General features: G+C 38.1%; 1 protein-coding gene across 1 annotated transcript in view; it reads right to left on the bottom strand.

Annotated features, from left to right (window-relative positions):
• Positions 1-3,415, bottom strand: part of LOC140328456 (transient receptor potential cation channel subfamily V member 5-like) — a 25,268-nt gene extending 21,853 nt beyond the window's left edge. Inside the window, exon 1 of the mRNA XM_072408058.1 lies at positions 3,360-3,415. Coding sequence (XP_072264159.1) covers positions 3,360-3,415 — 56 coding nt within the window. The remainder of the gene's footprint in view (positions 1-3,359) is intronic.
• Between the last annotated feature and the right edge of the window lie 12,040 nt (positions 3,416-15,455).

A 15,455-nucleotide genomic window follows, 5' to 3' on the forward strand; every position in this document is an offset into this window, starting at 1 on the left:
AACTGCAGATGCGTGCATCGGGGTGGTGGGGACCCGGGCGGTATTTAAAAGCAGATTACTCCGTAATCTGCTTTTAAATTTCCCGCCTGGCCACGTCCCCCGACGGAGAAGCGCCCCGCCATCACAGCGGGATCCTGAGATCGCCGCTGGAGCGCGGGGATAAGGTAAGGGGGTCCTCCAAAGGTACCCCGAGTGTGACTCAGGATTACCGCTTTTTGCAATTTTTCCCACCCCGAGTCACACTCGGGAATACCGCCAGGGGGGTTAAAAAAATGAATAAATATTATACTCAAACTACTAAATTATACTGTTAAATATTTTTTTATAAAAAAACAATGTACTGCTTTTAGACATATAAATCCACAGTATTGCATTCAATACAGATATTTTGCTTCAATGCAATACAAAAAGATTTGAAATTCCTGCCGCGCCCCCGATGCAACGGCCGCACGTACTGACGTCACTAGGAACATCGGTGACTCATCTGATGCGAAGATTGCCAGTCAGAGGGAGCGAGAGGTCGAGGATCGCGAAGAAGGACGCCAGCGGACCAGGTAAGGCTCTATTTAATATCGTTTTCTATTGTTTTAGCTACCCTGAGTGTGACTTGGGGGTTACCGCTTTCAGCATCTTTTTTTAACCCAAATAACATGGGGTTACCGCTGGGGAGGTTAACAAACAGAAGGTGACTGAAAAATCCATTCCAGCTTTGCTGAATCACCAAGCTTCACTGATGAAAGTGTATCTTCTCTAGCCTTGGAGAGCTTTAATAAATCAAGCTAATTGACTGAATTTGCTACAGGCTCATTTTAATTTTATTTTAAAAAAGTTGTTTTAAGAAAGTACTTGTCAAAGGGTTAGACTTAGTGCTTTACATATAGTATACTTGTGAACTATAAATACAAAATGCAACTTTGTTCATTGTGTTGCGTTTGAGTTCTGCCTGAAAAATCTTTACCTTCAGTACATTTTCTGGTCCTCTGCTGTGCTTAGGGGCTCCCCCAAATAACCCTATTCACCATTGTGTCCTTTAATGATGTATAGGTTGGCAAGGAACGTGAGGGGTGACACTAAGTGTAGTGAGGGACCAGGGGACCTTACCAGACCCTGGCAGATGACCGCCAGCAACTTCAGCAGACAATCTCCAACAAAATGCTGTCCTAAAACAGTTAACTTTTAAAGATAATAGGATTTTCCAACTTGATGTACATGGCAGGGTCACCTGTCAAATTTAAAGTTACTATTTTTCCATTTCAGTACCCAATAAAACACATTGTTATTTAGAAAGACTAACTGCCACTTCCACTGTATTCAGACCAGGAGAAAGTCTCAAAACTTTTGGCACTTATTTAGAACAATTAAAATGAAACAATTAAAAATCATATAACAGATAACAGATGTCACATATACCCCATTAATACAAAGGGTAATAATATAATACTGCACTACACACAGACACAGATATCACATATACCCCATTAATACAAAGGGTAATAATATAATACTGCACTACACACAGACACAGATAAGGTAATCACAATATTATGGCTTTTTCTTAAATCAAAAAGGTATTGATGATCACCCAATCAGTGAGGACATGGTGATGATCACTGGCATTGTTGAAAAGGAAATGTGGGCCACAGGATAACTGGGCAATGTGTGAGGGCACAATATTAATTGTACAAAGATTCAACGTATGTCCATTCAATGCTTGACCTGGGGATGTCTGAAATTACCACACACAGGAACCTGAATAAAGCCAAAAAACGCCTCAGCAAGATGGCAGCTTTGGGACACCATTCCACATTATTTTAACAATTTCATGGCCTGGTTTATTATCAGTCACGTATAAAAAGACCATGTGTTTCTTTACACAGGTTGAAAAATACAGTTTTACATATGCCTTTCTATGGGCTGCCATACCAGGATGAAATCTGTAATTTCACAAAAACTAGAAATCCAAGCGTTTAGAAGTATTTGATGGATAGGCATATTTCGATAATATACACTTAAAGTTGTGTACATGACAGGAATGGAGGGTAAATAACACATATTTGGGACAATTGTTTAAAAATCCTTTGACTATTACTGTTATCTCTCTATTCCCCTCCCTATCATCAATGTTCTTATTGTGTACTTTTCCATTTATCAGCACAGCTTGATTACTGGATCAATCTGCTCTCTGTGCACACCCAATGGTCTGCACCAATCTACTCCATGGCTTGCCTATTATTACACTCCAAATAGATCATGAGTAATGCATCAGGTACTTTTAGTCCATCCTGCCAACCCTCCCCAGGAGATACAAAGGTATACAAACCTTATTTATCTGTACAGACATACCCTCCCTTGTTAGACGCTGCCTACCTAAAAATGCATACTCCCATGTGAAAGAACAGAAGAGTTTAGATATTGTCCTACTTGCACTGCACCAGTGATTTAATGTAAGGGATTGTAGGTTTCATAGGGTATACATGGATAGACACTTTTCATATACAGTGCTTTACCTGGATTTTTAGTTGTTACTGACCTTTCCTATTGAGTTTTATATGCAATGTCTCATGATGCTTATCTATGTGAGAAGCCAATGCATTCATAGCTAACATTTAGTAAAGTTACAGTGTTTGGTATGTAAAGATCAAATAAGCTAAATGTTTTATAAACCACAAATAAGGAAGTTTTAGGTGTATTATTAAATTAATATATTTTGCACGCAAACAAGACATTTAACTACTTTGTGGTATGATAACTGTATTCAGCAATGCTAAATAAATGACTAAGAAAACAGAAAATTGATCACCTATATTTTGATACATATGAACGATGCGCCTATTCCTGAGATTTAGAGAATACTTCTACAACCCTTTAACATTCATAAAATCACATATCTAAATGAAAAACATTTAAAACACAACTTTTTATACAAATATTTGAATATGATGTTTTTATCATATGATGAAAACATAGTATATGTATGAGTTGTCATTATTTGTAGGTGATCAAGTGGATGATTTACAGAAAGGTACTCCTTTAGTATATCAACCCCATGTTATCAGAAGTATCTGAATGATTACTTCAGATGACTAGTCTACATATCCTAATTTTTAATAACAATTGTAATAATACATTTTAGAAATACTTTTCTTCTAATAACAGAACATGTATGCTTTAACAATCAACATGAACATTGATCATACGACATAAGATGAACACTGGAATGACATCCTGGTATTTTATGATTGCTAAACCTGTATACTATTTCCTCAGAGCTGTGCATAATGGGTCCTGTGATTTAGGCATACTTATAAGTACCTATTGTACTGATATCTGTAGCAACACATTGTAAATATAAGACTTACCCTTTGTATGTGTTTTCTTGGTTGTGAATGGTAATTATACTTTTTCCAGGAGCCATATTGCCAAAAGTAGTTGTAGACCAGATGTTTAGACATGGATTCCTTTTCATTGCTTTCTATTTTCTACTAAAAAGGTCTGTTCTTCTCTGACTTAAAACCATTGGCATGTCTTAAGGGAATGTGTTGTGTGTCAACTAGCTACATATCCTGCAGGCTTTCCTGCGAAGAGTGTACAGTAAATAAATACATAGGGTATGGGGTGTTTGTACGTGTTTGTTCAACTATCTGACAATTTTCTTTATGACAGCCTGACTTTTAAACAGTTACCAAAATAAAGTGATTCAAATGTTTTCTTATTGGTGAACATGGGGCCTCAGGGCTTCAGCAAACATTGAATGTCATTCTAAGGACATAAATTACCGGCCAGTGTTCTTTATTGTTTTGTGATCTATTACAAACACCATGTGACATTCAATAATATATTCATCTTTTATCTATAATTCACTGGCTGTAGGTAATTAATGACCCTGCTCTTCTATCCATATGTACATTTACATCTTAAAAATTGTTTACCTAAAACGTTATTATTTTTCACAAATGATTTAATACAGATACTAGCACCTTGTAGTGCTATCCTAGCATTATATCATACAATCATAATATTTGGTTGCTAACATCCAATCTTCCGAGTTCACAATGGCCCAAATATTTGTAGGTTGCTAATAGCTATGGTAGCCAGTTTAATAGATACTTAGTTACGTTACACTACACTAGTGTTGGTGTTCGAATTCGGGTTGTCCTTATATTCGACCCGAATATGGCTGTTCGAATTCGGATAGTCCCGACTCGAAAAACACGCTATTCGACAGTAAAAATTCGGGGAAAAAATATGTAAAAAATGAGTTTAAAAAAAAAATAATTAATTTTAAAGTAATTTATTGAATTTTTGTGTTTTTTAACTAACTTTTTTTTTTTTTTTTTTACAGGTTTTCCCACAATGACATTATGATTTCCCCGGCTGTGCAGCCGTGGGATTCCTCCTGTCATTGCTGGTTCTCCAGGCACTATAGGTGATGAATGGGGACTTGTCCCCCATTATCACCTGTAGTGCCCTGTGTTCTTGGATGGAGAAACTCTATTAAAGAACAGTACAGCGCTGCATCAGCGATCACTGTTGCCGTGCTGTGCTACTACTATGTGTTCTTAGATAGAGACTCTCTATCCAAGAACTATAGGTGATGAATGGGGACTTGTGTAGTGACCTGTGTTCTTGGATTGAGAAACTCTATTCGAGCACACATAGTACAGCGCTGCAAGACCCTAAAAAACCCTGAATTCTCACACCATTGACTTCAATTGTGTTCGAATTCGGCATTTGATCACCCGGAGAATTTCTCACTATTCGATCGAATAGCTGTCGAATCGAATAGTGAGATATTCTACCAACACTACACTTCACCATACGTCCCTGTTGTTCAAATCAAACCAACCAAACAACATTTCTAAATATATATTCGCCTAAATTGTATGCCCTAAAATGCAAATGCATGGTACTCTAGATAAGGGAGATTGGAATGGGATATGTCTCTAAAAGTTTGTATACATATGCAGATCTGCTGCAAATTGTGTGCTTGACTGGCTTATTTGATGGATTATTGAATAAGTTTGTCATAAAAGGACAAAAGTTAGCATGTGAAGGGACCTATTATATTTACTATATGACCAGTGAACATGTGGTTTCTATTTACACAGCAGACGAACTCCTTTTGGCTAGTACATTATGAGTTTCAAAGACTAAAGTAATCGCCAACTTTACTTCTGCCTGTTGAACATTTGGAAAGAAACTTCATTTGTTGTGGACTAATAGTGCTGTTATACAAATTTCTGGGATCAAGTCATTAGCTATTTTATAGACTTACTGTTACTTTTTTCAAGATGTCGCCAAAAAATATTTGTTAGACCTGGTTGTTGTCCTAGCCCCCACAAAAGCAGATAAGCCATTTTTAGACTTCAGTCCAGAATATGCTAGAAAATTGGAGACATAATGAGAAATCTGGAAAAACCCCACCCCAGTTTATCTCTTTGCCAAGAAACACGCAACCAAAGAGGTTTTCAGACAGATTACTTTACCAGATTTACTTCTATATTGTGTGTGAAATTCCCCCACCTACTAGATTGTAAGCTCTTCAGGGCAGGGTCCTCTCCTCCTGTATCACTGTCTGTATTAGTCTGTCATTTGCAATCCCTATTTAATGTACAGCACTGCGTAATATGTTGGTGCTATATAAATCCTGTTTAATAATAATAATAATAATATATCATTATATCCTTCCAGTACTGATTTGCAGTAAGTAATACTGATGGTATTGTATTTGGAACTGAAAGTATTTATTCTATAACTAGGGACCATACAACATGTGTACGTACGTGTGTGTGTGTGTGTTCTGGACTTGCGCCCTTAGGAATGACTATTTCGTCTAAAAGATGTGACCATTCTCAGATAGGGGGAATGAACAAACATCCTGACAGGCCATGATCGTACACAGATGTGGTAGACAGTACCAAGGGGCAAGCAAAAGCTGGGGTTGAGTAAATTGGCAGGAAGACTACTAGCAAGTCATACCAGAGGTCAGTGCCAGCAGATAAAGTCTGCAGAAATGACATAGGTACAAAGATGAAAAAGTTAAGATGGAACTATTGTACAAGAGGCAGCCAAGTGGGAAATATATTTAGAAACATAGCACAGTAACAAAAGGAGTAGAGATGATTGATTCATGCTTCAGCCTGAGTCTTATTTAGAATTTGGATTCTGAACTTTGCAGCAAACCCTATTGAAGTCTGTGGGGGTTGAATCCTATTTTAGTTCTTGTAATTTGTAGGGCAAATAGGACTACTATTTTCAAACAAAAGGCATGGAAGGTTTAACTTTGCCATGGGGGATATGTCCCAATGTCAATTAAAGAAAAAAAATTACAGTACACAATATACATGAGAGAGCCTTTTTATGCAGCCTTGAAGGCAATATTGAATATAAACAAATCCTTGAAATAACAGGCTTGGGGTATGCATTAAACTGCACCATTGTCTATAATATAGATATTAAACTATTTACATATTCGTAACAAGCAGCACTTGTCCTCAACTTATCTCTGCACATCTTGTCCACCACTCATCTCAGAACCTTTGTACCCCTCATTCACCATTTACTTCTGCACCCTCCATCCACCACTTAACTCTGTAATAATATTTCATCATTGGTCACCACTTCACCCATTACTGACTACCAGAACTCATCAACGTCCCTTGCTTTCTCCTATCAGCCAACTTTAACACATAGCACAGAGCTGTTCTCCTTGTACATTAGTTGCTCTACCACATGCAGTGGTGTTAGGAAGGGGCAGAGAACAAAACATGGAAAGTGGTAGCAGCCTCAGTACATGGTAAATGGGCAAAAGATGGATGACATATGCCACAAGTATTGTCATTACCAACATCAATAGCAAACCATTCTACACAGGTTCACTAAATGTGTTCATTGAGAGTATATAGACCATAAAAACATGGTTAGACGGGGAAAAACTGAAAAAGACAGATTTGTAAATTGCCAATTAGAGCTACAAGCGAAGCCAGACATGTAAAAAACCTTAAAGTACACAGATATTTTACATTTATATATTGCCGATCTATATTGGTATATATATTGGTATATATATTGGTCTATAAACCATGCCAGTTAGCAGTGCATTTTATTTTTATATTCTCCCACGCATACTTTTACTACTTAAAAATTTCTCAATTTTGAGTAATCTGTGCTATTGCTTTAGAATTTTTTCCAAAAGCAGGGAATAATGATGGACAAACTTAGTAGAAAAATCATGATGCCGGAAAATATTTTGTTTAGCCTTATTTTAAGAGCAAGGCGGGGGCCTGGCAATAACATTAATATTATTATTATAATTATTAATAAACAGTATTTATATATCACCAACATATTACTCAGCGCTTGACATTAAATAGGGGTTGCAAATGACAGACAAATACAGACAGTGACACAGGAGGAGGAGGGGACCTTGCACAGAGGAGCTTACAATCCTAAAAGTGGGGGAAGCAGCAAAATGAACTTTATATTGTTTAGAAGAGGTATGCAGGATTCAGAAATTCTGGGTTACCATTTGAAGGAATCAAGGGCAATAGCTATAGGATGTTTTTTTCTTTTATTCTAAGGTAAGTCAATTTTAGCATACATTTAGGAGATCTTTTTTATCTTGTCTTGTAATGTTTTGCCTTTAAGTCTTCTAGTTTAATCAAAAGTCAAGTATCCAATTGATGGTATCATATCACAAAGATGAGTTCTTCAGTAAGGAGTCATATGCAAACCTGGGCAGCGGAAGTGACGGTGTGTTACCAGGTAACAGATGGTGTTCCTGGAGAAACTGGATCCATGGTGCCATCCTAAACATTCCACAGAAACCGCACAATGCCAGCGGATCTGCAAAGGTGAACATAAAGACCCTTCACAAATGAATGCTACATTTACAGACACACAGACGGGGGACTGACCACATGAAGTCATGTCAGAAAGGTAAGAGTTACACAAACTATTGGGCAGCTTGTGTGTCTGCTGTTAAGTCTGAGAACAACTGAAAGTCAGTGTACTGTTACAGGATTAAGTGTCTTTTTTCAAAAGTGCACAATGAGACCTGAACAGCTGATGGAGGCTGAAATGAGCATAAAAAAGCCTTTTTTTGTAACTGAATGTTCAATCTAATTGAATTAAACTTTAGAAGTTGGCTTATTCTGTTATATTTCTTCTATGAGTACATTTAAATGAGTTTGGCAATAGATTGAAATCATTTCTTTAAGACAAGTGCCATTTCAAAGACCTCAGAATTACTTTTCTTTATTGTGCAGCTAAAACTATTTTGTGCTGGCTGGCCTTGGGTGCAGCATTATTCCTTAATAACCACTAATTGCACTCCACAATGTAAAAATACAATGTTATCATTTTGCAATTCCATTACATCTCATTCAGAATGGCCTTGAAATAATGTGACATTAAATGTGTATAATAAAACTGGCATTATGTATAATTTTATACCAAATGGAGGTCAATGCTATACATTGGGGTCTAATTGTGAAATTTCAAAATGCAATCATAATCACTTGTTGCAAAGTGCATGGTAACATATTGCAGTGAGTGTAGAATATTGTATTTTTTCACATCATGGGGATTATTTCTTATACAATCCAGCCTTTTCTGCTATAAAATGTTGTTTAATGTAAATTTTAAACATTCTAAAACTGAATTATGTTTCTCAGTCACCAGTTTACTTTTCTGTGATAATCTCAGGATTGCATCATTTGCATAGGTTAGTAGACCTTCGCTTTAAAAGAGGACACTTATGAAAAATGCATGTTGCAGAACTGCACAGAGACTGCTGCAATCCCACAGTATGTGTATTTTATCTGAGAGAGTAAAGTATTTTATTAGATTATGGCACACGGCTAAATCATAATAACTATGAAAATTAAAGCTGAAATAAAAGTAGCATCTGCGGTTTTCAGGTCAGACATTTTGTGGCAGATAAAACCTAAAACTGAATTACAAGAATATCAAGCTAATGCTGTTTTGTTACTGTTAACATGGATTTTGTGTTTTAGCTAGGGATTTTTAAGAAACATATTTGGGTTCAAACATACAAGTGAAAGCTGCTGCACAGACACTAAAAAAAGAAAAATTCACCAGCAATACTTTTGAATGAGAACTTCAAAATGGTCACAAATTACTGATTGCACCTGAAATATATCATCGTGATCTACGTACTGTTAAAGAAAAAGTGTAAATATACTTACTATACAGGGCCCCTTTGTAGTGTATTACTGGGATCGGCAAGTACTGGTTCCAACTGCAGCATGACCTACTGGTGAGACCTGGTATTGCATTCAATTGTCCACTATTCTGCATTGTTTTGTAATAAACAGAGGAATTTCCATGCTCTGCTGTGCATGCCATCCACCTAAAAATATATTAATTTATTGTGCACCTGGCATTTTTATAAAGCAATACATGTACCTAAGTTAATGTAGGTAATAAATAACCACCTGTGGTTCTGTAAACTTAAGAACATTTACATATACTGATATTATACTAGTTATACCCTTCATCCCATGCTGCTCTGTAAGGATGAGGATATGGGCTACCATGGGGTATGTTTTGAAGAATGAGTAAAATAAAATCTGTAAAAAAATACCTATATATAGCAGTTAGAACTTGTTCCAATGTTAATTATAAATTCCATTTTAATATTGATATTAACAATGTATGTTCAATGACTAAACATGTAACGTTGTCTACTGTACCAAATGAAAGCATTCCTAAACCAACTAAAGTTTTATGGTGCCATCTCCCTTTGATTGCCTGGAGAATTTAAAGAAATTTTTTACCAGAATTTCAAGGCACCAAGATTTAAACACAAGCCCATAAAACTTTCTAAAAACACAATGTTTATAGCAGATAAAGACCTGCCTTGAGATTGAGAAATCCCCTGTGGCTTTCAGTGGCAGGCACTTGGTTACTTGTCCTGCAGAGTAAAATTCAGCACCTGGGCATTTGACAGCTGGCAGCAGTGAGCAGCACTAGTAACACTCGTTGCTGCCCTTATTCATTCTCTGTGAGGCTATATGTAGCATCTCCCTCAAGGCAGTGGTTCACCAGCATGAGGAAGCTGTAATTGCATTGCAACTTCATGGCCCTATGAATACAGTGCTGATTTTTATTAAACAATATAACATACAAAACAATTGTGGTATGTTCCCATGCAGTTTAGAGCCCATACAGTTGCATGCAGGTGATCATAAACAGACAAATTACTGAAAGCAAACTATCCAAACAGATCTATCACATGCGTGCACCTGTTGTCAGGTTTTTCTGATTTTCTAACAAAAAGACAAGACTCTGTGATTTTCAAATATTACAGGTAAATATTCATATGCAATATTTTTATATTCTTTTTCTTTCTGCGGTTAACATCATTATATCAACTTTTACCACCTAGGGAAGGTAGTGATCAGAAACACATTCCATATTTAGCTATACATCTCATGTCAATCAATAACTGGAAATCTATATCACTATACAGAATAATATCTCCCTCCAGGTATGACTGTATACATCCAAATTGTCAGGTGTGACACCAAGGCAGGATTGGAGGTGGAAGGGAGATATATTTGCCCAGGATTCCTCTTTTATGTGAGGTATATTTGCCCAAGATTCCTCTCCTGTGTGAGGTAGCAGGTGGAAGACTCTGACCTGTGAGATAATAATGAAGAAACACTGAGGGTTGGGTTATAACCCAGAGCCAGGAGCTCAGTCAGGAGCCTAATTTGGAGAGACACAGACAGAGGTCTGTGCAGGCTCAGCCTGGCTTAGAGAGACACAGCCAGGTGGACTGTGTGAGAGAGAAAGAGCTCGGTTTGGGGACACAGACAGTCGGTCTGTGAGGAGCTCTGCTGAGAGACTCAGAAAGTCGGTCTGGGTGATTGAGCTCAAGTCAGTTGGTGTGAGTGAGCTCAAAGAGTGACTAGAAGGTTGCTGCGAGCTTTGTTTGGAGCTGACAGGGAGAAGCCCTCCAGCTGATAGACAGGAAAGTCTGATGTATAGTAAGTGCCGGAGAGGCTAGGTTTTCTTTTTGCTGTTCTTTTATTTGCAACCTTCAATAAACCTGGCTGCAAGCCAGCTTAACACTTATACCTTGGTGAGTGATATGAGTGGGATGAACCAGACAAGTGTCCTTTGACCTCAGCAAAGGCGATCCTGAGCGAAACCCCTCACACAGGTCATATTAAAAAAGAAACTTATTTAAACACATTAGGAAAATGATTGAGGTGCTCAAGTTCATTCTGCAATACACATAAATGTTTGGTTGTCATTATTTCGACCAAATGGTTTTCTAGGCAGTTCAAAGTTATTGAGTTATTTGAGTATATTGCTTTCATGTAGGAGGGGCTTATAGGTATACCTGAAAACTTCTAAAGAGTGTCCCTAACAACTACCAGCCAAAAAAAATGCTGCCGCTACTAACAAGAAACTCTGCTCCCTATAGTTACTATTTATGCAGTGAGCAGTATTTATCTGTGTGGGTTTGCAGCAAAATGGGTTTGCAAACATTAACAAATGTTTGCCAAAACTGTAGTCAACTAAGGGGTTTTTACAAACTGCACTAGCAGTGTGGCAAGTGATCACTGAAGGGCAATAACTGATGGGTGAAATCAAGTTTATAATAAGAATGGTGCCAATAAGAACAAATAATGTGAACAAATTTGTGACAATCCAGAAAATAACAAACCCAGTCAAAAACAACTAACAAACTTAGAACCTAAGAACCAAAAGGTACACGAGCTCAGGTCAGGTCAGGATCAACAGGTCTTAGGACAGGAACCAGGATCAGGGCCAGAGAGCACAGCAGGTAGCAGGCCAAATACTACCATCTGCTGGTGGCCATTGCAAGTTCATTGTTACCAGGTATTCAGCACCACCAGCAGGAGAGGCAGATAACCATAACAGAGGTAGTTCACCCATCACTGAGGTGTGGCTAGAAACCTAGAATATCTGTGCCATTTTAACCCATCCCTATTGTCTGCATGCTGGAACAAATGCTGGCCGAGCCTGGAGCTAGAATTTTAGGAGGAAAAAGAGAAAGAGGATGAGGAGGAAGGTTTTCTAGTATTCCAAAGACAGCAACAGTTGAGTGGTGCCCATTATTGCAGATAAAGGAGCCTCAGCTCAGCCAGGGAGGATTTCTCTCCATTTTATATTCTATTCCAGGGACACAGTTGGAGGAAGAGGAGGAATATGTTGGTCCACAAAAAAGGCGAAGGTGGAAGAAGCGGTCTTCTCCTTCTTCAAACCCATAACATGCTCCTTCTCTACCCCCACACCTCCCAACCAAAAAAGTAAACAGGTTAAGTAAAAACAATAAAGCTTTTTTTAAACATTTTTTTAAAGAAAAACCCCTGAGGATCTCTGCCTCCATTCTAAGGATTGCCTAATTTCTTGTCAGGAAAACCTCTCCAAGACCTTGTCTTCGCTATTGTCCAAATGTGATATCATGGGCCAATTGAAAAGTACTACATGTACTACATGGGTTTTATAATGCCATTTCATACAAATAGGGTCTCATTTGATACCTTTAAACCAGCAAACAAAGTTAATTTATTTAAATAGATTTAGGCACCAAAGAGAGCTGTAAATTATTATTACACAGTATTTATATAGCATCGATATTAGGCAGTGCTTTAAAAACATCCATAGTCATGTCACTATCTGTCCTTCAAAGGGGCTCACAATCTAATGTCACTACCATAGTCATATGTCTTTAATAGAATCTAAGGTCGATTTTAGGGGGAAGCCAATTAACCTAGCAGCATGTTTTTGGGATGTGGGAGGAAACCGGAGTACCTGTAGGAAACCCTTGCACAGGGGGAACCTGCAAACTCCATGGTGATAGTGTCCTGGCCGAGATTTGAAACTGAGACCTAGCGCTGCAAAGGCCAGAGCCACCATGCTGCCCTACATTGTTGTCATGAGATTGATTAGATATTTGCGTTAAGAAGCAGTTAAACAGGTGTACCCAATAAAGTAGGAAGTAAGCGTATGTTATACTGCTCTGCTCTATAAATAGATATAGTAACAAAAAGATCTGACATTTATCACTGGATAATTCTACAGGTAAATTAGAAATCACTGTTATTGCAGAGAATAGCCTTGTCCTGTGAGGAAACTAATTGGCTGTTTCTGTCCTGAAAAAATACTTACTGAAGAAGAAAAGCATGCCAGAAGGATCAAATGTCAATACCACTTTTATCTTGAAAAATAAGGCTCAGCAATAGGATTCCTAGAGGACCTTTTTCTACAATACTTATGCCTAGGATATACAACAGTATAGGTGTGAGGGCACAGTGATGGGCACAGATGTTTAAATGATTTTATTTGCCATAAACACAATCATTAAGACAGATTTCTCTTTTTTTCAGTAGCTTAAACATTTCCAACCATGTCTTGCTATCCCGCAGGAAAATAAAGCTGCTAATCCATCACAGCTAGAACACAGGTTTTTCAAAATAGACAGATAACAGCAATGTGACATGCTGAGGTGGACTGTACAGCTTTCATCTGTTTTTAAGGCATGACTCCAGTGGGTGTTACTCAACACAAATCAAAGACCACTTACTGATCTTAAGTTTCACCTATACAAGTTACCCAGTAGTCACATAGTGAAAGATTATGTAGGATGTTCAAACCTCTCCATGAGGGCCAGCAATTTGTTCTCCAATTTGTTTGTGTACGGTTTTGGGGTCTTGCCCCCAAGGAAAACAAAAAACATAAATGGCCAACAAGTCACCTGATCAAAACTCCCTTTCATAGTTCCATTAATCTATTTTTATGTGCTTTTTAATCTGTAGTATGGCATTTCAATTTTCTTTTTCTTTTTCAGAAACAACATAGAAAGAATTACATAAACCGAATTAACAATAGACCTAAATGTATGCAGTCCATTGCTGGAAATGTACAGTGCTATGCACATGAAACCAAATATAATTACTTAAACCTAGACATAGAGAATTTCTGTACCTACAGTGAGGGAAAGAATTATTTGATCCCGTGCTGATTTTGTATGTTTGCCCTCTGACAAAGAAATAACCAGTCTATAATTGTAATGGTAGGTTTATTGTAGGTGTGAGAGACAGGATAATAACAAAAGAACCCTCAAAAAACCAGTGCGCAAAAGTCAGAGCTTGATGTACACTGTAATGAGTGAAATAAGTATTTGATCACCTATCAACTAGTCTGGAGACTGGCTCGGCCACTCCAGGACCTTCATGTGCTTCTTCTTGAGGCACTCCTTTGTTGCCTTGGCCGTGTGTTTTGGGTCATTGTCATGCTGGAATACCAATCCACGACCCATTTTTAATGCACCGTCCATTGTCCCTTCGATACGGTGAAGGTGACCTGTTCCCTTGACAGAAAAACAACACCAAAGCATAATGTGTCCACCTCCATGTTTTGACGGTGGGGATGGTGTTCTTGGGGTCATAGGCAGCATTCCTCCTCCTCCAAACACGGCGAGTCGATGCCAAAGAGCTCAATTTTGGTCTCATCTGACCACAACACTTTCACCAAGTTCTCCTCTGGATCATTCGGATTTTCATTGGCAAACTGGAGACAGGCCTGTACATGTGCTGTCTTGAGCAGGGGGACCTTGCGGGCTCTGCAAGATTTCAGGCCTTCACAGCGCAGTGTGTTACCAATTGTTTTCTTGGTACCTTTTGTCCCAGCTGCCCTGAGATCATTGACAAGTTTCTCCCGTGTAGTTTTGGGCTGCTTAGTCACCATTCTCATGGACAGGTGTCTTTTATACAGGTACTGTAACAAGCTTGGATTAGGAGCACTTCCGTACAGAGGGTGCTCCAAATCTCAGCTCATTACCTGCATACAGTGAAGACACCTGGGAGCCTGAAATCTTGCTGGTTGATAGGGGATCAAATACTTATTTCACTTATTACAATGCACATCAAGCTCTTACTTTTGAGCAACTAAAACTCCCACTCTCACACCTACAATAAACCTACCATTACAATTATGGACTGGTCATTGCTTTGTAAGAGAGCAAACATACAAAATCAGCAGGGGATCAAATACTTCTTTCCCTCACTGTACATTCATCTTTAAAATGAATTTGGTAAAAAACTTGAATGACCATGCTGACCATTAGGAATGAATTACACCAAAATTCACTTTACTCAAATGTCCACAAAAACTTTATATACTGTACTTTGTTAGGGCCAGCAGGAGAAACTATTGCCAATAAAAAGGCATAGGATGTCAAGGAGGTGAGTATACACTGTGTTTTTTCTTTTTTAATTTTTGAGGTGTTGGGTTTCCTTTATCATTTCAACCAGGCATTTATCCTTGCATGCAGCCTGGCTGTACCCCTCTTACTGTAACATAGCAGGTCACATGCCTTCCATCAACATTAGGGGTCCCAGCATTGAGGGGCAAGGCTTATTCCCCTCATTCAGCCTACCAAAAATGACACAGGG

This window comes from Pyxicephalus adspersus, chromosome 4 (assembly GCF_032062135.1).
Source record: "Pyxicephalus adspersus chromosome 4, UCB_Pads_2.0, whole genome shotgun sequence".
Lineage (NCBI taxonomy): Eukaryota > Metazoa > Chordata > Amphibia > Anura > Pyxicephalidae > Pyxicephalus > Pyxicephalus adspersus.